The following is a 25,902-nucleotide window of genomic DNA, read 5'->3' on the forward strand; positions in this document are numbered from 1 at the left end:
TCCTGCAGACGCTATCTAATTTTATTTAAAGTTATATCTGTCATTTTCTTATCCGTTGAAAAAGAAAGGGACGAGTAATCGACAGGCATAAAATTTATGGAATACACGTCAATTTTAAGCAGAAATCTAAAACAACCGTCAAAAACCGACAGAGTTAAGTAGACAGCACGTGAAACGGATTATATACCAGGGAGATGCCTATTTTATTCGCCCGTGTTATTCTATCGTTTTAAAATTAACTTGTTGAGAATCATCCGTCCCTTACCTTTTCGGCGGATAAGAAAATGACGGGTATAACTTAAAATAAAATTAGGAGGTGTCTGCAGGAATCGGGACCATTATTATGTTATATTGAATTTTCGCGGCGTTGTTTTAAACCTGTCTATTAGCGAATAAAGGTTGTGCGTCTGAATGCCTCTGACGCGTAGTAGGCAGCATTGTCGCCGACATAATATGATGCTGACGGCGTCCTATTCAATGTTATTCACGTAACAAATAGTCTCACAAGTATCACAACCGCCTTTGTGATACAAACCTCTGTGATATTTGATAAATAATAAATACATACGTATATAACATAACATGCTCCATCCTGAGCATGATCGCGAGCCGGCTCGACTGTCCCCCCCCCCTCTATTCCCCCCTACGTCTTCCATGCATGTATGGCCCACGCGCCAAAATGTATCCAGGGTGTTAGTGACGTCGTAACGAAAACTTTGAGGGATGATTGATAGAAGAAGAAGTGATTGAAGTGGAATTTTCCGACTGAAAATTCCACTTGATATCAACTCAGAATCATGGTCTGAATCATCCCCCTCAGTATTCGTTACGGTGTCACTAACACCCTGTAACACCCATACCTACTTGTATGGGTACAGTATGTACTTGTGTGGGGTGTAAGTGTGATCGTAACGAATACTGAGGGGGATGAAACAGCTGATTATTCTGAGTTAATATCTAGTGGAATTTTTCATCGCAAAAGTATAGAATTGAAAATAATTTTAAAAAACTGAAAAAAAACATGATTTTTGCGACGGGAAATTCCACTTGATATCAACTCAGAATCATGGTCTGAATCATCCCCCTCAGTATTCGTTACGATGTCACTGACACCCTGTATATGACCCATTTAAATAACTAACATAGAGTAAGTAAAGGGAATTACTAACCATTGTATGTTAATTTTAATGTAATTTATTTATTTAATTATAATTTATTTAATGTAATTAATTGTATGGGTCTAGTTGCCTGAATAAAGAATTTGAATTATTATTATTATATACGTCCCACTGCTGAGCACAGGCCTCCCCTCAATCAACCGGAGGGGTATGGAGCATACCTTTTTTTTTTTTTTTTTTTTTAATTTATTTAAATGAAAAACTTAAACGGTAGATTTACCACGCTGTTCCACTGCGGGTTGGTTGAGGTGTTTCTTTACGGCTAATATCCATGGCTCATCTAACTTTTTTTGTTCAATGAGGTGATTCAAGCCTGCAATGTCCTTACCAAACAAAAGACAGTCTCACAAAGTGATTTCGACAATGTCCCCATCGGGAATCGAACCCGGACGTCAAGATCGTGAGCTTAACGCTCTAAGCACTTGATTAATTACCCTGTCCTGCACGGAGGCTGTCAATATGTACAATCGAATAGCAAAAATGCAGTCACTGAGCCCAGCGAATTATTTGTAAACAGTGGTGAAATTACGAACCATTAGTTGTCATGATTATAAAATTTATGTTTTGTAGGCATTTTTGGTCTAACAGAAACGACATGTAACCAGGATGTCTCAAGTGCAACCAGTTAATTTATTACTTTGCAAGAAACTGATTGGAGTTTTGCACCTTATCGTACATATGGTCATATGGAACGCCTCCATGCAACGCCTCCAGGATAGGATAATTTTATTTTATAGGTTATACACAGGTTATAAATAGGTTATTTTATAGGTTTCTCTCTCTCTATTTAAGAGCTGCGCTCTTGTCGGTGGAGTAACCGCCATTCCTCTCTTCTTCCCGCCAAAACCTTCACCTCCCGATACGACACGACCTGCACCTTCTCTTTTAGTGAGGTTTATACCTACAAAATAAAAAAATCCTGACCTTTGTTTGTCTAGGATGTCGCCATTGTCTAAATAAATAGGTATTATACATATATAGATTTAAGTGTAAAAGTTCCTAAAGAGTAGAGTTAAGATAAGTTACTTATAGAGGTAGATTCCTTTTATTTATTTTTACTACTTTTACGCTTGTTTGATATGCCCTAGCAGTGCGTCACATGTACGTATATTAACTACAACACCTTGTATAACACGTGACTTGCAATAAACTTCTATTCTATTCAACCGACTCGTGCTGGAGGAGCATGGGGGAGTATGCCCCAATGCCCCGTACTCCCTCCAGTTGATCGACGAGGTTATTTTTTTCATAGAGCGAATAAATTTCATTTCATTTCATTTCATTTCATTTCATTTCATTTCATTTCATTTCATTTCATTTCATTTCATTTCATTTCATTTCATTTCATTTCATTTCATTTCATTTCATTTCATTTCATTTCATTTCATTTCATTTCATTTCATTTCATTTCATTTCATTTCATTTCATTTCATTTCATTTCATTTCATTTCATTTCATTTCATTTTTACAAGATGCCCAATGACATTTATTCTTTTTTTCTCAGTGAAGCCCTCAGCAAGGCACTATCGGCACTTTATGCTAAATTACTAGTGATATTGGGCCTAGCCTTCCCAGTGACCGAGGTCATAGCCAATGGAGTGCCCAGCGGATATTACCAGGTAAGTAACAGAATAGACTAGTTTCCAACAAATGATTCGAGTGTCATGGACGTGTCTAACATCACAAATGGCGATAAATAGGTACAGTGGCGGCCCTAGGATGGTGCGAGCGGCGCGATCGCATCGGGCGCCGTTTTAGGGGGGGTGCCACCAGCCAAGACGGATAAACTAGTCAAATCAGTTACTTTTTTATTAAACGTCAAAACACGAAATTACTATGGAATTTGTTTGAAAAAGCACACTGTGACGTCATAGAATAACGCGATAAAATGTCGGACTTATTATTTATTATTACTTGTTTAAAATTCATAAATAAGTTAAATAGAAAAAGGAAAATGTTTTTCGTTAGTTTTAGATGTGTCTTTATTTAGTAATCTGAATTTCATAATTTATCTTGAACCTAGTACAGTCATGAGCAATATAATGTACCCACTTTAGGACTCTGTCGCACTAACATATTTGACATTTAGTGAGACTTACAGTTCAATTTGTCAAAAAAGTTAATGTGACATGGTACCAAAGAGTATACATATTAATGCTCGTGACCGTACACGACCCAATTGAATACGAACATATTATTGGCACACCCAGGCAGGACACTTCATACAAAACACCTGGTTTTACACAGACACTACACATGGACGTTATCGTACACGCGCATCTGTGTGTGTGACGTCTGACGCCCATAAGTTTGAAGACTAAAGTAAGACCGGGAGTGACGTAAACCTAGCTCAATCGCTGGTGGGGAGCAGAGAATTGCCGTTCTATTATTCCTTATTCTATGCTATTGGTGCTAATTCCTGTACACACAATCAAATCATAATTTAGGTTATACCTACCTGTAACTTTCTTATCCATCGAAAAGGAAAGAATAACATACATACATACATAAACTCACGCCCGTAATCCCTAATGGGGTGGGCAGAGCCACAAGTAATCACAGACAACTTGCAGCCACTGTTGATACGTAGTCCAAAGATGGATATGATGAACCTTATGGTGATAAGGGATCAGCCTATCGCCCATAACATTAGTCCATCATGTTAGAGGACACAATCCCTCTGTCGGTTTTTACGACATGCCCGGGAAGAGAAGCAGCTGAACGTGTTCTATGTTTTTTAAATGCTCCCAGAACAGCGTAGAAGCAAAAAAAAGGAAAGAATAAAATTAAATATAATTAAACTAGTTTAGGTTTATAAAATAAATAAGTTGTCTACTTACTTGTTAGATGTATCTTCTTCTTTGTAGATAAGAATTACGGAGAAATATTTTCTTGCTTCATACTTTTTAGAGCGCGATTTTTCCGTAAACGCATTTTGCCTGACTAGCTCCTCAAAACAAATATACGCGTACAATAACAAATATTCTATTTCAGGGTTTCTATTTATACTTATATTTAGTATCAGTAATGTTCGTCGTGTTCGAGTACGCAAACTTGATGCGCCAGAAAGCTGTCAACATGATTATTCATGATTTCGGTAAGAAATTAACAACACACATTTTCATTTTTATTTTATTTTTTCATTTTTCTTTTGTTTAATTTTTTGTTTATTATTTATTACTTTCTAACATTAAAATTAAAACACATAATAACGGGTTCTTACCGCGTTTAAATGGGGATATGAGACTCCCGATATTTCGACACTGTTGCAAGTAAGCACTGTGGCAAAGAAAGAGGGTAGACAGATATGTCTGCCCGTAGAAAATTATGGATCTACCTACTCCACTCCAATCTCATCAGTCATCCCGTGATCATGGCACTTGCAACAGTGTCGAAATATCGGGAGTCTCATATCCCCATTTAAACGCGGTAAGAACCCGTTATTATGTGTTTTAATTATGATAATAACCGCGTAAACTTAAAACAATGTATTAAAATTAACTTTTTTGGTACCTACTAAAGACTACATACTAAAGCCAAATCCAAAATAAACATTATTCATACATAATTAAAACACACAGTAACGGGTTCTTACCGCGTTTAAATCAGGGATATGAGACTCCCGATATTTCGACTCTGTTGCAAGTGGGATCACGGGATGTGATTATGTGTTTTAATTATGATAATAAGCGCGTAAACCTAAAACAATGTATATTCATACATTTTTCTAAAAGCGATCCAGAAGTAATAAGAAACAATACTTAGACAAGTAATTGCCTAGCTGCTGTAATTAGCCACATTTGCTTAACAAAATGCGACATTAAAATCACATCTTGTTTACATAATTGCTACCGCAAGGAATGTAGCCTTCTTTTATTTAGTTTTAGTTTGCATTCCAGTTAGTATAAATGTTGTGGAAAATTATACCCAACATGTGTTCTTTAATGACTACCAGCGAAATGGCTGACATGTTTTAATTTCAGGTGAAACGGACAAAGACGAGAAAAATGGGAAAACCAGTCCCGGCGAAAAACCAAAAAAGAAAGAGGTTATTTCACGTTACGGCAGCTTCTATTTGAGGCTCGGCGCTATTGGTAATAATACTTACTTTAAAAGTTGATATATTGCACGTGAGGAGCTCGGTGGCGCAGCGGTAAACGCGCCCGGTCTGCGATTGTTGAGGTTAAGCAACTTTCGCAAAGGCCGGTCATAGGATGGGTGACCACAAAAAAAAAGTTTTCATCTCGAGCTCCTCCGTGCTTCGGAAGGCACGTTAAGCCGTTGGTCCCGGCTGCATTAGCAGTCGTTAATAACCATCAATCCGCACTGGGCCCGCGTGGTAGTTTAAGGCCCGATCTCCCTATCTATCCATAGGGAAGGCCCGTGCCCCAGCAGTGGGGACGTTAATGGGCTGATGGTGATGATGATGATATTGCACGTGAAATCCGAAACATATCTTTAAAAAATGTGTACAATGATTAATGAGGATATGCCCATACATTAAACATAATAGATAGAAGTAGGACAAAAAGATAATATACACAACTACACATATACAACTACAACACACATATACAACTTGGGACAGAGATATATCAGAAATTAAGCTATTATTATTCAATTTTCGGTGCAATAAAGATTGTCAGATTAAGATAATAATCTTATTATGTACACGGCCTATCATAATTTAATCTATAAATTCCTTTTTTTAATATCTATAGGTAGGTAAGTTTAGGTACTGTACCAACCCGCAGTGGAGCAGCACGGTGCGGTGGAGTGTGCTCTATACCCCCTCCGGTTGACGAAGGGGAGGCCTGTGCCCAGCAGTGAGACGTATATCAAACTATTTATGTTAGCTATGTATGTTTGGATTTCATATTACGCAGCGTCATGTGCACATATTTACTTATTAAACAATGGCCCCCATTACTGCAAACTCCTCCTAATTTTATTTTATGTTATAAGTACCCGTCATTTTCTAATTTTCGGAAAAGAAAAGGGACTGACAACTGTTAATTTTAAGGTGGGGGGCTTTTCCTGCAGGCATAACTTGGAAGTGGTTTTCTTATTCTCCTTATATGTATTATATTGTATAGGCTATTTGTATGTATGTTTATGTATGCGTGCATATATGTGTGTATGTTTATATATATATATATATATATATATATATTCTTTTTTTTGTTATGTTGGTATCATTATATGTTTATTGCACCAGCCCGTGCTCCAATGAATGATCTTCTTTCACCCTAAGGTTGCCTGGCAGAAATTGCTGTTTAGCAATAAGGCCGCCTATTGTGCTTATGTTTTATTCGTATGTTTATGTCCTTTGTTTTGTTGTTGTGCAATAAAGTATTATTGATTGATTGATTGAATTTTAAGATGAATGAATAACCCGGGAGAATTAAATGGGCATCTCGCTAATATGCAACCCGTTTCACGTGTGCTGTCAACTTAATTCTGTCGGGTTATTGGCCAACATGACATTTTGGGACGGCTTTTAAAATTACTGCCTAAAATTGACGTGTGTTGCATAAAAATGGCTGTCGATTAAGTTCAAAGTTCAAAGTGCTTTATTTGTAAGAATATAGGTACAAAATGATCTTATAGCTAGGATGTCCGCCATATTCGACCTTATAATTCAGGTATACGACCTTATAATATCATGCATTATCATGTCACATCAATTCAATAAATTAATTTTATTAATAATTATAATTACATCTATAACTTAAGTCAGCTAGTAAAATTATCCGTCCCTTTCCTTTTCGGCGGATGAGAAAATGACAGGTATAACTTATCGGAATCGGAATCAGCACCGATGTTAAATTAAACGGAATCTAACTCAACAGCATTTGGCATCGGCTCGATGGTGTACAGTGGTCTAGAGTTCGGAGAATATTTCGAGATGACAGATAGATGTCGGTCAATCTTGTCCGCCATTACACCCGCGCTACGGATGGCCCTCACACTGCTCCAGATGCAATTCATATTCCTGACAAGCAAGGACATAGAGTCAGGTAACCGCAACATACATAAACACATACATAAACTCCCGCAGAGGTAAACATGCAGAGTAAACGAATTCCATTTGCTTCGATCCTGATCACATACCGTAGAAACGAAGTACACTCATGAGCAATATTATGTAAGTACCCACCTTAGAACCCTGTCGCACTATCATGTTTGACATTTAACGAGACTTACGGTTTCATTTGTCAAAAAAAGTTAATGTGACATGGTACCAAGGTGTATACATATTAATGCTCATGACCGTACATAATATGCCCTCAGCACATCACGGCCTCCGTAGTCCAGTGGTTAAGCGTTGTGCTCACTATCCAGAGGTCCCGGGTTCGAATCCCGGTGGGGACAAATGACAAAATTCACTTTACTTCACCCTAGTTTGGTTAGGACAATACAGGCTGATTGTCCAAAAGTAAGATGATCCATGCTTCGGAGGGCACGCTAAGCCGTTGGTCCCGGTTACTACTTATTGATGTAAGTACTTAGTGGTGACACCAGGGTTGATGGGGTTGGTAATCCACCTCACAACCCACACGATAGAAGAAGAAGCACATCACGTCGGCGTGGGAAGCGGCCCCACCAAGATGTTTCTGGCTGGACAGCTACATGGATTTACCATGGATCGTTGCCGCATATAATATGCTCGTTTTGTGCATAGTTTGGTCACACCGGCTATGCTCCCGCGCCATCTCTCTAATGAACTCTGTGAAGATGATATATTATATTGCTTCCTCCACATTCGTCAATTGTTTCAAATACAGTTTGGAGTACTTAACCTTACCTTTTTTAGGTAGCCACAAAATGATCCAACGATTCGGTTTCATGCACATGATAGCTACAAACTTGTGTGAATGGTTGTATGTACTCGTGGAGGAGACCAAGCATGAGATACATCATTTGGAGCACGCTTTAGCTTCGAACAGTAGCGGTAACGGGACCGACCCTGGGGGCTGCAGACGAGCCAACATTATGGGCGCACTCCTACACAACGCGTCTCCGTTCCTCTTCCCCTGTACCATCGAGTATTCTCTCATTTGCGCTGTCATCTTATACGAAATGTGGAAAGAGGTACGAAATAAACCCAATGCAGACAGTGCCGGTATTGGAAGCGTTCCGGAAACGGTTTTTTTTTAATTAAGGGACTTGATAACTCAGCGAAACTGACGATTATAATTATGTCGTTTTGTCGATTGGTGCTAATATAATGAACCCAAATAAGTCATGTTGTTCTGTCAAAATACAAACAAATCACATGCCACGCATGTTAGGGAAAAAACAAACTTATTGATTTGGACAATTTGTTTTTTGAAACTATCGATTTATTTTAATATATATATTTAATATATATTTTAATATATAATTAAATAAATATTCATAATAACGTAATTTGTTTTAGCTACTAATAAATACTAACATAGCTATAAGTTGAATTGTTACTCACACTCTTAACTAACCATCTATGGACTATTGTGTTGTCTGATATAAATGAATAAATAAAATAAATAAATAAATAAAAAATGTATCACGTCGTGCATGTTAACCCTGCTGACATAGCAAATAATGGTACATAAGGCCAATTATTTTTCTCTTTCTAAAATTAAATTTATCACTAAATTTGTCACTTTCTTAAAATGGGGGGGTGAAAGTTTGTACGGAGCATTTCGCAATTTCCAAGGTAGAAAGCTAAAAATTCGCATGAGCACTATTTGTACCTAACTAACAAAAATGTCGTGCATATTTTTAATTTGGAAATCTGCCCCTAAGGTGAAATTTTTAGGAATCTAAAAATTTGTACATTAGGAAAGGGGAACCTTGTTACCCCGAATTTAACGCGAGTATTGTATTTTATAAATAGGTAAGTAAGATCCTATAGTCGAGCATGTGTGTGTGTGTGATTTTATATCTCCCGTTTCCGGCTTCGGAACGCTCTTAGTACCGCCTCTGTCTTTGAATATCTTGAATCTCATTTTAAGTCGAAGTGCAAAGGTAATATAATATTGTACATTTACAGGTGAAATGCACACCAGAGGACTTTGAAAGAAAATTCAATTATGCGAAAGCCAAATCGCGAAGTAATTCCGTGACTCCTGAAAAGATTCTTCAGCAGTTTGGTAATTATTTTTTTTAGGGTAACTAACAGCTACAAAATAAAATACTGGTGTTAGTGACATCGTAACGAATAATTAGGGCGACGATCCAGACCATGATTCCGAGTTAGTTTTAAGTGAAATTTTCCGTCCTAAAATTCATGACTTTTAAATAATTTTAATTTCTATACTTTAGCGATGGAAACTTCCACTTGATGTTAACTCAGAATAATGAACTGAATCACCACCTTTAGTATCCGTTACGATGTCACTTACACCCCAAACATATTCGTATAGGTGTTAGTGACACCGTAACAAATACTGACGGGGATGATTCAGACCATTTCCTATCAGGAAAATCACGAACATTTTAGTGGTGTTTTTACATTATTTTCTGTTCCATACTTTTGCGACGGAAAATTCCACTTGATATCAACTCAGAATCATGGTCTGAATCATCTCTCAAAGTTTTCGTTACGATATCACTAAGACCCTGTATGTGTACTTTCCTCACACAGCGGGCATGCTGGGTGTGGGCTCCCCGTATGGTAGCCGCGCCGCGCTGCACCACTTCTCCGTAGACTGCTCACACGCACACCGCGGCCTCTTCGCCGGAATCTTGCTCATCGTGCTCACCATCATATCGCTGATCATGTTCTTCGTGCTGGCGCATAATCCTGCTACTATTAACGTAAGTATTAACCTCATTATCATTAATTTAAGAGCCACGCTCTTGTCAATGTTCATTCCTCATTGTTGCCTATCAAAGGCCAGTTCTGTGACTTGATAAGACACGACATTCGCCTTTTCTTTCATTTGATCCATGTAAGCTCTTCTTGGTTTTCCTTTTCCTCTATTTCCTTCTATCTTCCCTTCCATGATGTCTTTAATAAGTTCGTCGTGTCTTATTAAGTAACCAAGATGATGAAGCAAGATGATTATCTTGCCTCTTCGTTCCTCGATAACTTTCAATATAGGAGTGGAATTTAACTACTTGGCCGGACAAATGGAGAGCGCTGAGGGCTCTCACCCGGTACAAAATTTAAGACAACATGCATGAGGGTGCCCAGTTGGGCGCGAACCTCGGCTCAGGGCGTCGTCTGAGAGGAAGAATATTTGAAAGAATTAATCGACCCTAGTGGGTCGATAGCGATAAGCGCTGAATGAGGGAAATCGTCGACCACGCCGGAGAATTGCGTCAATATAACTTAACCACACTCTTCTGCAAAGCTGCAGGTTGTCTTCTGATTATGGGTTGTGGATTACGGGTTGTTGCCGTTTAATGTACAAGTGTTTTGTTTGATTACGACATTACAGGCTGATCACCTGATTGTCCAAAAAGTAAGATGATCCGTGCTTCGGAAGGCACGTTAAGCCGTTGGTCCCGGTTACTACTTACTGATGTAACCCTGGTGGCTGGAGCCTTTGGCGTCTCAATAGTAACCCTGACACCAGACACGATAGAAGAAGAATGTTTTGTTGTGTGCTCTATAAAGTATATTTGTATTAATGTATTGTTTCAGGACGCAATATTCCAAGTGAACATATGCGAGTTAATCCTATATTCTATAAGTATCGTGGTGTGCGCAGCTGCATTATATCAAATGAGAGCTTTGCCGTACAAGAGGAAATCTCGCGGTAAGGATGTTATGTGAACGTCATGTTTGTTGCACATTTCGGACATTAAATCCTAAACTGTGTTCTATATTGTAATGCCGCATTTCTTTCAGCCTGCGTATTAGTTACGGGGGACCCGGTTTATATTTTTTTTGTGTGATATTGGACGCCGCGCCATCTCGGATTGTTCAATGTCCGGGACAATCGACCCGCTATCGTTGTCGCTTTCTTATTTTCTTATTATCAACGTCGTCTCATGCACATCTAGATCATTTTAATATATACGAAAAACAATAATAAGTAACTCAAACAATAGTCTTCGATGGAGACCGATTTCAAAGTTTTTAAGACAATTATATTATTCTCTTAGGAAATCAATAAGCCCAATTTACACTGGGTGTTAGTGGCATCGTAAAGATAGGAAATTCCACTTGATATTAACTCAGAATAATGAGCTGAATCATCCCCCTCAGTGTTCGTTACGAGGTTACTTACGCCCCGTATAAGTACGTTCAGGTAGGTATGTGTGTTAGTGTCACTGTAACTAACAAGGGCCATGATTCTGAGTTGACTTAGTGGAATTTCCTGTCGGAAAAGACATGATACTTAATTATATTTAAATTATTTTCAGTCCCATAATTTTGCGACTGAAAATTCCACTTGATATCAACTCAGAATTATGGTCTAAATCATCCCTCAAAGTTTTCGTTACGATACCCTTTTTATAATTATTTATTAGGATTGGAATAGTGAAACCATGTTTCGTATTCGGAGGTATGTGAACTATCCTGTAATGGCCTGGTTTTCAGGATGAAAAGTTAGACTAGCAATCGCTTCCGTAAAAGCCCTGTACCAATAAACGGTGATCTTGTGACCTATGTGTATTACTTTAAAGTTGGGTAAGAGGACCTAGAAATAAAAATGAGATGGCCTCACAATTATCGTGAAGGGCGGAAAGGTGAAGGGGATGTTTTACCCAGCAGTGGTATATATGTCACCGTAAAATTGTAAATAACGTTAGATTATAATCTATCTCGCGAGATTGTGAACTGTCGAAAAATTGTGAAACGTAATATACTGCTTACAAATTAACGTATTATTATTCGTCAGATTATAATCTATCGAAGTAAAACTGTTAAATCACAATCTTACAATTGTCAAATTGTCAACTGTCCGACGGCTGTCCCTGATTGGTCGGCCTTACAGTAGACCGTTCTGTGTCCATAGAGTTAGGAATAAAACACAGGTGTCAGTCAAATAAAATAAATGCTCTTCAAGATTGTGAAATCAAGTACGTATTTATTAATTATTTAGTAAGTAATCAATAATTCTGACATCACATGGTAAGAAAAAATGTATCAAAATTAAAAAATCTGAAACGTATCATTCAGTATACTTTTCGTGTGTAAGATAAACATGCTGGCGGCATAGGGGTGGCCCAAGGGCCACCCCCGCCGCACCCTAACCTACTGTTATGCCTTGTAAAAATTATGACAAAACACTATTATTCTAAAAAAGAATTATGGATATCTATTTATTAATCCCAAAAATAAGTTATACCTAACAAACCAGTATTCCTAGATGTTATTATGGGAAACTATTATGCTAAAAAACGTTATGCAAAAAGGATTATGATAATTAAAATTATGACAAAAACATTTATGCATTTTAAGAGAATCCCAAATTAACATTATGCTCACTCTAATAGTTTTGTAACTCTATGGTATAGCACGCGAGGTGCGTTTCGTATCACAATTTGACGGTTTCACTTCGATAAATTATAATCTACCGAAAAATAATACGTTCAATTGTAAGCAATATGATACGATTCATAATTATTCGACAGTTCTCAATAGATTATATCTATAATCGATAGATTATAATCTAACGTTATTTACAATTTTACGGTGACATATACATGATAAAGTAATGGTTAGGGGATGATTCATCAACTTCCTAGCGTTATTCCGTTTTTCACAGGTTTGACAGGTCCGGATTTTTACAGAAGCGACTGCCTGTCTAACCAGCCCAATACAAGTTATGTTACATCCCTCCGAAATGCATTTCTCGGGAATGTGGGGTTCCTCACGAAGTTTTCCTTCAACGCTGAGCACGTGATAACAATTTATGATCCAAACATGAATTCGACAACAAAATCGAAAATTATTGGTTTATTCCCGTTTTGGTTTCAAAGCTGCGACCTTACAGTGAAACTCAGAGCGTTCTTTCAACTGGGCTACCATGGCTCGTATTGATGCCGATTACAACTTTTAATGCCTGCTTCGGAAGACACGTTAAGCCGTTGGTCCCGATTACTACTTACTGATGTAAGTACGTAGTCGTTACATGAATCATGTAGGGGCCTTTGGCGGCTCAATAGTAACCCTGACACCAGTGTTGATGAGGTTGGTAATCCACCTCACAACTCACACGATAGGAGGACAACTTTAATACCTAAGTCTGATAATCCTTCACGGAAAATTAATATTTTGTTGTTGTTTTTTTTTATAAAGCTGTCCTGGGCTTGGACACGTCTCTGCTGATCCTGGCACAGTCAGGAATGTTCGTGTACTGTATGTTCAGCCTGATCGGCTCGCATCACACCCTCAGCTCGCACTCCGGGGGAGGACTCACTGGTTTCTTCTCGGAGTTCCTATCACTCAACCAGGTAAGACAGGAACCGGTGTCTCAGCCCAGACACTCCATACTAACACCTCAAGTTGTCAGACAGACACTATTTTTAATTCATATTTTACACTCCATACAAACACCTTGTTCTTTTTCTTTTCGTGTCGTCAGACAGACAATATTTTTAATTATATTTTTGGCTGGTATAAAATGGCAATTCTTCTTCTACGATCGACTAAAACGTAACATGTATTTTTTGTGTGCCTAACTCATCATCATCATTATTCCGTTTTTCACAAGGTCCGCTAACCTAACCTGAACATTTGACAGGTCCGGTTTTTTACAGATGCGACTGCCTGTCTGACCTTCCAACTCCCGAAGGGAAAACCAGCCCAATATAGGTTAGGTCACATAACGGGTGTTTCCTCACGATGTTTTCCTTCACCCCACACTTTATACATCACGTCTTGACACAGATGAAGTTTCGTGTGTGTACGTAACTGTGACAAGCACAAAAAGTAACAAATACCGGGGGTGGGGTGCGGTAGCTCGGATCGGTGCGGGGCGGAGTGTCCCTTCTGTACGTATTATTTATTCTATACTCATTCTCGAAATGTTTTCAGACGATCCTCCAATCGTTATTCATAATCGACGCGTGGTGGCGTCGAAGCTCTACGTCTGAACAGCGCCGGCGCAAGCCTGGCCGCCAGCTGGTAACCTTCCTGCTCGTCGCCAACATGGCCATGTGGGCTATCAACACTCTTGAAAAGGTAACTTAGAACAAAAAATAATCGACAAGCTTGTAGCCAGTGTAGACTTTGCCTATATCACGTAAGGCGATTCTCACACGATGCGAATTTGGAATGGACCACGCGGCTCGGCGACTTCATAGTACATTATAACTCATAACTCATCTTTAAAATCCTGTCGCATTAACATTAATATTTGACATTTAACGAGACTAACAGTTCAGTTTGTAAAAAAAAGTTAATGTGACATGGTACTAATTATGTATACATTACATAATTATTAATGTTCATACGTAGGTACATACATACATACTCGTACATACATAAACTCACGCCTATTTCTCACCGGGGTAAACATTATTACTCATTACGCTAAACCGAAGTACGAACGCAGTTGCTGACGGAAAGCTATATTCAAAAATATTTTATACGATAGGTTTACACTTTGAATCGTCAATTTTCACACAACGACCGTCTCATTCGCCTAAAACTACTGCAATTTGTCACAACCTATATAGCCGGGGAAAAGACACTGCAAGAGGCACAGGGCCCTTCTCTTCTTCTTCGTCGTTCCCTCATTGCTGAGAATCGCGACCACAGGTTATGGTTTTCCACTCGGTACGGCTATATGCTGCGTGGACCGCCCTCTGTATGCTACAGGGCCCTAGACGTTCTTAAAAAAAACATAAAATTTACGGGTATGTACTAATAGATAAATAAAACAGCCACTTACACTTATATATTATAACTACCTCTCCTATTTATTTTACCATTATAAAGTAAGTTTCAAGTTTTCATTTGAGTTTAAAAAATACAATCAAAAAGTAAAAGACAAACAGCAGAATACGACTCCACATCTATGTGGCTTCTCTGCATTTGAATAGGCAAACTTTAGAATGGAATAAAGTTCCTTTAGCGATGAACAAATGGAAATAAAGGTAAAGGGACAGGTACTCTTATACAATTATGTAGTGTAAATTCTGATTACTAAATACTGTCTTTATTTACATGAAAACGCCAGGGTTGATAAGGTTGGTAATTCACCTGACAACCCACACGATAGAAGAGACCACCACACCACGATTAACCACGATTTCTAGCAAGTCTAATTGGGTTCCTAGGTCAAAGATAAATTATGAAATTCTGATTACTTACTAAATAAAGACAAATCCAAAAGTGACAAACAACGTTTTCTTTTTTATATAACTAACCTACCTAACTAACTAACCGTTTTCTTTTTTAACATCCGAAAATAAGAGATAGATCGATGAATATAAAAATTGATTAAAAAAGGAAAGAATTAATATTTTTTATAACCTTTTTTTTAAAAGGTATTTTTATGTTACAATTGTCAACATCAGGGACTATGGAATTCCATTTGCTTCGATCCTGACACATTTCATCTGCTTCCTTGACATTCATCAATAGTTTCATACACCCACGCCGGTTCTGAGTGACAGACATATCCACTCCAATTGTCTATAACCGGGCACAAATCTTACAACGTAACCTCTTTGATAAGTACAACCTGTATACAGGGTGTTAATGACATCCTAACGAATACTAAACGGGATGATTTAGACCGTGATTCTGAGTTAATATCAAGTGGAATTTTCCGTCCAAAATTCATGATTTTTTTAGTCTTCTTATTTTTTTCAATTCAATTTTTACTTTATTCAACTTTTACGATGGAATATTCCACTTGATATTAACTCAGAATTATGGTATGTCATTCAAAGTTTTCGTAGCGACGTCACTAACAGCCTGTATTATTTTTATAATTATTTATTTGGGTAGTGTAATCATATTTCGTGATGTTAAATGATGAGCTGATTCGTCCCTCTCAGAATTCGTTACGATGTTACTTACACTACACCCCGCACAAGTCCATACAGGTAGCCATACAAGTGGGCATGGCTGTTAGTGACACCGTAACAAATACTGAGGGCCATCCCCCTCAGTATATCAAGTGGATTTTCCTGTCGGAAAATTCATGAAAATATTAGTGTTTTTTTAATTATTTTCCACTTGATATCAAATCAGAATCATGACCTAAATCATCCCTCAAGGTTTTCGGTACGATGTCACTAACACTTGTAGGTATATATTTTTTTTCAATATACTTCATTTTATGTTTATACCCACAACCTCCGTGGTCTAGTGGTTAGAGCGTTAAGCTCACGATCTGGAGGTCCGGGTTCGATTCCCGATGAGGACATTGTCAAAATCACTTTGAGAGACTGTCCTTTGTTTATTAAAGACTTTTCAGGCTTGATCACCTGATTGTCTGAAAAAGTAAGATGATTCCGTTCTTCGGAGGGTACGTTAAGCCGTTGGTCCCGGCTATTAGCCGTAAAAACACCTCCATCAACCCGCAGTGGAGTAGCGTGGTGCAGTATGCTCCATACCCCCTCCGGTTGATTGAGGGGAGGCCTGTACCCAGTACGTATATAGGCTGTTTATGTATGTATGTTATGTTTTATACCCACAGAACCGTGCAGAGTTCAGGCCAGCTCACTTAGAGTTCTACGGACCCTGGGCGTGGACGATCATCACGCATGTCTCCATGCCTCTGGCTATCTTCTACCGGTTCCACTCAACCATCTGCCTCTTCGAAATCTGGAAACACAGCTTCAAGAACAAACCTCTATACCTGAATATGGCATAGCTAGAACCGTTTATGATTAAAAATGTTTTGTAAATATTTACCTTATGTTTTTCTTGATTGAGTACATCATTAATAACTCCCTAGCGTTATCTTTAATGACGGCGACTGCTTACCTAACCTGAAGATCCAGCCTTGTACAGAAGCAACTTCTCGTCTGACCCTCGATGGGTTTATTCACAATGTTTTCCTTCACCCCTGAGCTAATGATCATTTCTGACCCAAACATGAATTCGAAAACAAATTGGATAATCGTTGGTTCAGCCTAGGAGCATACTCCACCACACTGTATCACTCCTGGTCGGTCGAAGTGTTGGTGCTAGTCTTCTTCTATCGTGTGGGTTGTGAGGTGGATTACCAACCCCATCAACCCTGGTGTCAGGGTTATTACTGAGTCGCCATAAGCCCCTGACATGACTCATGTAACGACTACGTACTTACATCAGTAAGTAGTAACCGAGATCAACGGCTTAACGTGCCTTCCGAAGCACGGATCATCTTACTTTTGGACCATCGGGTGATCAGTCTGTGTCAGCCATGTCCTAACGAAACTAGGGATCACAAAGGGTTGTTTTTGTAATTTATACCCACCGGGATTCGAACCCGAGACCTCCGGATCGTGACCCCAACGCTCAACCACTGGACCGCGGAGGTCGTTACCGTTCCGTACTTGACACTTGCGAATCACACCCGTGGAGAGACGTTTAAAACAAAAACAAAACGTAAATACGTCATCGATGACTTGAAATAATATCACGGTCGACTTCGCCAGTGCTGGCATACGTTTTATCTTCAAATATTGCATAAAACATAATGAAGCCGTGGTAGGCCAGTTGGTAGAACGCTTGCCTCTCACTTTTGAGTTCGCAGGTTCGAATCCAGCACAGGCCTAAACCTAAACCTATAATTGTCGAATTTGATGTGACTTATTGTAGATTTGCTGCAGAAGCCATTAACTACTTGGCTGGACAAATGAGGAGCGCTGAGGGTTCTCACTCGGTAGACAATTGAAGACAAGAGGCCTGAGGGTGCCCGGCGCGATCCTCGGCTCAGAGTGTCGTCTGAGAGGTAGAATATTTGAAAGACTTAATCGGCTCTAGTGGGTTGATAGCGATAAGCGCTGAATGAGGGAAATGGGAAACCCAACTACGGAAAAATAACACTCTAAAAAGTACGAGACCAGAAAATATATTTCTCGGAAATTCTTCCGAATAGTGATGTTTAGATGACAGCTATAGTCACATGCCGAGTCAAAAAATGAGCTACGACCGTGCGATTGTACGTAACTAACAAATGCAATTAAATCTTATGTTTGCATATCCGCGATGAAGCGTGGCATTGGAACAGTTTTCCAAGCGTGATGGGCCAATTAACGCAAACACTGCTCTATGTCCTGCCGCAGACGACTGTCAATAAATCGGACCTATAAAATAAAACGAAAATAGAACATACATAAACCCAATAGCATACAATAAAGAATAATACTGCGGAAACTGTCCACCCCGCACCAATTCATATCGGACGCTGACCTCAGCCCCTCTGGGTCTTACTTTTAAAAAACCGAAACCTGCTAAAGAGTGAGGAGGAGAGCGCGCTGACCGTCTCGCTCGCACTTACACGATAATTCACAGTTTGATGTAACCTATGCGAGCATAACTTTTTTAAGATTACATTTGAATACTTACATTTATAGGCGCACTATCACTTACTACAGAGTCAACCGCAATTAATATTTTTGGTAAGTAATAATATATTTCCATTCTCTTTCACCATAAATTTTTATTTGTAACTCTAGGAACAATAAAGTGTTTTTTTTTGTACGCAATAACGTATGGGTACAGGCTTCGTAAATTCTTCGTTATCATACTGTTCCATCGCGCAATCATCATCAGTGAGCCCGTATACGGCCTCCGTGGTCCAGTGGTTGAGCGTTAGGCTATCGATCTGGATGTCCCGGGTTCGAATCCCAGTGGGGATATATCACAAAAATACAAAGTGATTTTTGTGATCCCTAGTTTGGTTAGGACATTTCAGGCTGATCACCTGATTGTCCAAAAAGTAAGATAATCCGTGCTTCGGAGGGCACGTCAAGCTGTTGGTCCCGGTTACTACTTACTGATGTTAGTAAGTAGTCGTTACATGAGCCATGTCAAGGGCCTTTGGCGGCTCAGTAATAACCCTGACACCAGGGTTAATAAGGTTGGTAATTCACCTCACAACCCAATCGATAGAAGAAGAAGAAGCCCTTATGAAAGAGATTGTTGTACCTATGGAGTGTTCGGGGTGTATCAATATCGACCCGATCCGATTTGTATTGGAGAGCAGCAATGCTCTCCGTTCTCCTACTAATCATCACCAACTTTGTCAGTCAAGTTAGTCAGGTTATAGAACGCAAATCGGTGACCGATCTAAAGCCTCGTGTGAGCGAACCCTTTGTCACACAGCATGGTCACTATAACAACAGGGTACTAATTGCTCGCGTTGCTCCACATCCATATAATTATCTTCATTATCTAGTAAACTGCGTCCAGCCTGAAAGGTCAGTTCACCTGTAGGTCAAAGCAAAGCTTATCCGAGAAAGGTCACGGTACCTACTGAGGTGCCTACCAAATGTTATAAGTCAGATGTAAAATAGGTTTTTAGAATCTTGAATTTCTTATGTAAGTGAGTAGTCGTTACATGAGCCATGTCAGGGGCGTTTGGCGACTCAATAGTAACCCTGACACCAGGGTTGATGAGGATGATACTCTTCACAACCCACACGATAAAAGAAGAAGACACAACATCATACCATATTGCTTATGACTATATCTCAATTGGGTAGTCAGAGGTTCCATCGCAACGTGAACTAAGTACCCACGTCTCACCGAGCTTTCTGTTAGACCGACGACAGCTGTATTGCTGTGTATAATGGTCTAACCAACCGCGTTAAAAAAGAAAAATGTTGAATTGAAAAGATTATTGAGGCCCAGTTGGCCGCAAACCTCCGTTCAGGGCGTCGCCTGACAGTGAAAAAGATTTGACAAATCCATAGACACTATGTAGATCAATAGCCATAGATGGGTCGGTATCGGGGCCGTGAAAGTGTTTGTTGTCGCGAGGTGATTGGCTGGTTATATGAGAATAGGATTTTTTATATAATAATACTTTATTTTTCTTAAAATAGGCTCGCGTTTGACCACAATCTCACGATGGTAAGTGACGATGTTGTTTAGGATGGATCACGCTTACCTAGCAAATGCCTATTCACTCTGGCCTTGAAGACTCCCAGGTTGTAACGAGTTGGAAAAACAGACGACGGCAGACATTTCCCGTCCTTTGCTGTTCGCATCAAAAAGGAAGAGGCAAAACGTTTAGTCTCTTCTTCTTGTCGTTTCGATGGCATTCAGATTTCTTCAGCCCAGTATTCCGCCGTAAAACGTTTAGTGTGGATTAGTGGTATATCCACAACATAAGGATGGAAAGCCTGCTGACGTCTAGCTGTCCGTAGATGGAATAGAGTGAGTGGAATCAACTCGTATTTATTTTTAACACAGGTTAAAAAGAATAAATTACTTATACCCGAAATACTACGTAAACATTACCTCGCTGTTATATCGAATATGTCCTCGTAACATGCACCGTAGCCCCATTCGCTCACAAACAAACATTGCCCACATTTGCATTTTTTAATTCGCTCTTTTTCTATGGTGTGGGTTGTGGCATGAGCCACGTCAGGGGCCTTTGGCGGCTCAATAGTGACCCTGACACCAGGGTTGTTGCGGTTTAATTCACTAATACACTCAGAGGCATTTCCTATTTTTTTAATATTGTATATAATATAAATAAGTAATTTCATTACAGTAACATACGGAACGACCTCCGTGGTCCAGTGGTTGAGCTTTGGGCTCACGATCCGGAGGTCCCGGGTTCGATTCCCGGTGGGGACATATCACAAAAATTAGTTTGTGGTCCATATCACAAAAATTACTTTGTGGTGTGAAATTAGTTTGGTTACGACATTACTGACTGATCACCAAATTGTCCGAAAATAAGATGATCCGTGCTTCGGAAGGCACGTTAAGCCGTTGGTCCCGGTTGCTACTTACTAATGTAAGTAAGTAGTCGTTAAATGAGCCATGTCAGGGACCTTTGGCGGCACAATAGTAACGCTGACACCAGGGTTGATGAGGTTGGTACTCCACCTCACAACCCACACGATAGAAGAAGACGGGGTGCACTTACCTAACCAAAAGATTTGACAGGTCTGGTTTTATATAGAAGCCACTGTCGACGAACAGTCATGAGCAATATTATGTACCCACTTTAGAACCCTGTCGCACTATCATATTTGACATTTAATGAGGCTTACGGTTTTATTTGACAAAAAAGATAATGTGACATGGTTTCAAAGTGTACTCATGACCGAACATATACATGTCGTAACAGTGGGTGTCGTAACATCATCATCAGAATGGAGGGTGGGCGTTAGAAGACAATAATGGCCGTCATCAGTATCACAATCATTTTATTTACTTCCACATAGTTTTGGTATCACGATTAGATAAAGTCACAGCATAAGGTACACACTCACGGCAACGTCACGGTATTCGTAACGGTTGCATAGTCTCTCGTAATTTAACGCGCCTAAGGGCGTTAGAGAGAAGGGGCCCTCCACCACCCATGGTTCCAACATTCGGACCGAATCATCGGGACATGTGAACGTACTTGCTAGGTGCTCTTTTCCGATCACACTTTCTTGACGTCCCTACAAGTTATAGGTGAGCGACTATAGCACTCCACGTTCCGATCGTAATTATTCGACACGTCCGCTCAAGACGATGGTTCGCGGTAGACTGCCCGACTAGAACGGCAGTACACGTCCGCTCGACATGACGACTCTGTGGTGACTCTGTCGACTTCACTCAGCTCTGGCCGTACGCCACCTGACGTCGGAGCGATGCAACTTCATGACGGAAGTGATGTAACTTCATTTTATTTTCCGATTTAATCAATTTCTCTTCTTAATCATAACTAACTCCGACATACATAACATACTCCTAAATAACAATTTTAAAAAACTACTTGCAAATATTAAAAATGATAAAGTTGAAATGACACAAGAAAATACGCAGTAATCCTCAGATGACACGCCTTCAGAGGCTTCAGATAGTAAATCTATTTATAGTAGGTAATCGCTCGCTGGTAATAAAGTACCTACATTAAACTATTATCAGCGCTTTAGTAAAACCACATAACTTCGCCTAAAGGCGTGTGCCCACTACACCGTATCATACTTAATAAATAAATACTTACATAAATATTCTGGCCGGCTCGTGCTTGGCACGGTACAGTTTAGGCCGATGACGGAATGGTCTAGTTGACGTTGCGTCATACAAATTCATACTTAGAATATTTTTTTGCCCCCGATACCCCGCCGGCGTGGTCGACGATTTTCCTCTTTCAGGGCTTAACGCTATCGACCCACTAGGGTCGATTAATTCCTTCAATTATTATTCTCTCAGACGACGCCCTGAGTCGAGGTTCGCGCCCGACTGAGCACCCTCAGGCCTGTTGTCTTAAATTTTGTACCGGGTGAGAGCTTTCAGCGCTTCCCATTCGTCCGGCCAAGTAGTTAGTGCCATTTGCGGCAAATCTATAATTAAGTCAAGTTAAAAAAAAAGCCTGTGCCGGGACGGATATAAGGCCCTACGGTGTACCTACTGCTCACAGACGTTTATAGTGAAAACCACCTAAGCGCCTTTTTTATCAACAAAACCTCACAAAAGACAAAATAGTATCAATCCACTTAAACATGAGTACTTATCAATTTTTACCCGGAACAAAAATAATTGAAAGAATCCAAGGTTTTGTTGAAAAAAATCACATCACAGGGACTGTAACCTGGAACCTGTCAGAGGGCAGCAGTAACTGTCAGTACTATTCAAAGGTGGAGGATAGCAGTCCTAGTACGGCTTTGAAATAGACTACTCTGGGTGCCATCCCAATCGCGTAAGACAGAGTACTGCGAGACGGAAGGCGAGAGGGTAACCACTGCCCTATTTTTCCCAAAAAAAGTAGCATGGAGAATGCTACACCGACAAGAGCATGGCTCTTAAATTAGTAATGTGATGTTACTGTTGCAGTTTCTTGTCATTTCTTCGCCTCAGCCATAACACCTTGCAAAATAGCCTATACGTAGACTCAAAAACGTTAAAGTTTATCCATGATGATTACGTTGAATAAATATACATTCTGATTAGTGATTGGAAGATGGTGGCTCCGCGACAGAGCATCACATAAGATAAAACCAGTCTACGTTCTACTTATTCATCACCTTCTTAGAACCTCGTGACACAATCTGAAGGACGAATGATGAAGATAAATAATCACTTCAGTCCAGTCTTGATAACACAATTATCATTAAAACAACAGACTCTGTAACTGACACCGTCTGACAAGGAACAAAGAAATGAATACATAATCCACACTCCGCTTCATTAAAATTCATGTACACATTTGTTGATGGAATAGTTCTTCTGGTTCATGGCATAAGGTTTTATGATCTGTGGTAAATATGGGGTGGGTAGAGAAACAACTATTATAGCACAAGTTCGGTCGAATATAGAATACTGCTGTAGCAGAGTACAAACTCTGCACATAGGCCTTTCCTTGTGACCTTTTTTTTTGTTTGACGTGACTTATTGTAGATTTGCCGCAGATGGCATTAACTACTTGGCTGGACAAATGGAGAGCGCTGAAGGCTCAGGCTCAGGACGTCGTCTGAGAGGAAAAATATTTGAAAGAATTAATCGACTCTAGTGGGTCGATAGGGATAAGCGCTGATTGAGGGAATTCCTTCTCAATCATTTTAAATTGCGAAATTCTCATTTCATTCCACATTTCCTTTCATTTTACGCTGACGCATAGCATCCCCGACCTTCATAAGAGCAACATATATTATGCTGCTCAGCTCTGGCCGTGCCCTCTAATTTTAGATTTTGATAGATAATTATCAGGATTCTTCACTGTATCTTATATCTAAGCATCGTTATAATTTCTTTGTGAAGTGCTATTAATAAACTGGATATTCCTGTTGGTGTTACTATTTTCCTCGTTATTTCTAATCATCCCACTACTAACCCTGACACCAGGGTTGATAGGGTCGGTAATCCACCTCACAACCCACACGATAGAAGAAGATCCCACTACTCTGCCAGCACGTTGGGACTCCATCCCCACCCATCGTGCCGCACTGCTGCCACCTTCGGGACGGATCTGCTAAATACCAGATTGCGTGGGCTCTGTGGTCAAGCGTGCAGGAAAGCTCACCAAAGACCCTGCTATGGTTAAGGCAAAGGTGCAAAGCCTCAAGCCGTGAATGATTGCTTGTCTATCAGTATTTTATCGGATACTTTTAGGTGAGTGTGCGTTGGAATTACACGAATTAATTCCATCATTCGGGCAACAAGCCACGACCGAGGATCCCATGCGTATGTCGTTAATATCCCACCAGCTCGTACGAAGCGTTTCGGTTCCTCGTTTCTAAAACGAACAGCTACGATCTGGCATTCTCTGCTCGCGAATCTGTTTCCCTCTCACTACAAACTTGGAACCTTCAAAACTAGAGTGAATAGGTATTTACTGGGTAGCGTCTCTATTGTTTATTCGATCACCGTCCGGCATAGATGATTCACAGCGTAACATGTTATGGTCTGTGGTAAATAGATGAGTAGGTATGACGTCATAGGAAGATTATCTGTGACAAAACGGCGCGTGAGCCTATACTGCGATAAGGAGAAGAGGATTTAGGACGTCGGCACATTATCGTTGTATTTTGACGCGTAGAGATCATCGAAATGCATTGTAGAAACGTGAAAGATAAAAAGTATGTTAAGCTATCTGCCCTCTCAAAAGATAATATACTTAAACGCTCAGTCTCATTACACACGCCGAAAACAAGCATGGAAGACATCATACAGGAAGATATTGAATGGTAAGCTCTAAACATTGATGTACTTATAATATTATGTTACTAGTGTTTTGGTCAGTACTATTCAGAGGCGGAGGACAGGAGTCCTAGTACGGCTGTGAAATAGATTACTCTGGCCGCCATACCACTCGCGTCAAACAGAGTACTGCGGGGCGGAAGGCAAGAGGGAAACCACCCTATTTTACCCTAAAAAAGTAGCATGGAAAATGCTACACAGACAAGGGCGTGGCTCTAAAATCAAAGATGATTATTGTTCTGGTACTAAATATATAATTGTGGTTCTCTTTGTGTACGTTTGCTTCAGTTAGCATTAACTACTTGGCCGGACAAATGAGGAGCGCTGCGAGCTCTAATCCGCCTCAAAATTTAAGACAATTGTGCTGAGGGGGTGTGTAAGAGATGGGCTGAATTTTGTAGAAGTGCATTTTCTTTGGTTCCATAAATATTCTTAATCTCTGACAATGGTCTATAAAATAATATACTTATTTAAATTCTTAACGTCAATAAAAAGTATTGGCTATAAGTATGGATATTCCGTAGTATTTAGGTATTAAGTAGGTAATATAGTTTATCTTTATTAAATTAATAAGGGATTGAGTACACTCTAGCATGAAAGAGCATTATGGGCGTTGGGCTGATAACCTATCACCATTTAAAGCAGTCATTGCCAATCTTTTTTTACCAAGGACCATTTTTATTTCATTATTATTAGCACGAAACATAAGGTTCAAAATCCTAATCCCCCTTGCGGTGCAGTCAGATAAAAATAAGCTGTAGGCTGTAGGTATAAATCTATAAATAAATATTAATAGAAACGTTTCACATGAGTAATTAGGTCGTGTCCTAGGTTCAAGATAAATTATTAAATTCTGATTAAGTACTAAATAAAGACAGATCTAAAACTAACGAAAAACATTTTCTTTTTTCTATTTAACTTTTTTATGAATTTTAATAAAGAAAAACGTTATAATAATTCCGA

At 39.5% G+C, this 25,902-nt stretch overlaps 1 protein-coding gene across 1 annotated transcript in view; it reads left to right on the plus strand.

The window, feature by feature from the left end:
- LOC126366113 (proton channel OtopLc-like) overlaps window positions 1-16,994 on the plus strand; it is a 31,827-nt gene extending 14,833 nt beyond the window's left edge. Inside the window, exons 5-15 of the mRNA XM_050009048.1 lie at window positions 2,683-2,797; window positions 4,173-4,275; window positions 5,162-5,272; window positions 7,031-7,198; window positions 7,996-8,273; window positions 9,217-9,316; window positions 9,811-9,983; window positions 10,816-10,930; window positions 13,423-13,577; window positions 14,161-14,307; window positions 16,778-16,994. Of these exons, the coding sequence (XP_049865005.1) occupies window positions 2,683-2,797; window positions 4,173-4,275; window positions 5,162-5,272; window positions 7,031-7,198; window positions 7,996-8,273; window positions 9,217-9,316; window positions 9,811-9,983; window positions 10,816-10,930; window positions 13,423-13,577; window positions 14,161-14,307; window positions 16,778-16,954 (1,642 nt within the window). The 3' untranslated portion in view covers window positions 16,955-16,994. The remainder of the gene's footprint in view (window positions 1-2,682; window positions 2,798-4,172; window positions 4,276-5,161; window positions 5,273-7,030; window positions 7,199-7,995; window positions 8,274-9,216; window positions 9,317-9,810; window positions 9,984-10,815; window positions 10,931-13,422; window positions 13,578-14,160; window positions 14,308-16,777) is intronic.
- The last annotated feature ends 8,908 nt before the right edge of the window (window positions 16,995-25,902 follow it).

This window comes from Pectinophora gossypiella, chromosome 4, assembly GCF_024362695.1.
Source record: "Pectinophora gossypiella chromosome 4, ilPecGoss1.1, whole genome shotgun sequence".
In the NCBI taxonomy this organism is placed as follows: Eukaryota; Metazoa; Arthropoda; class Insecta; order Lepidoptera; family Gelechiidae; genus Pectinophora; species Pectinophora gossypiella.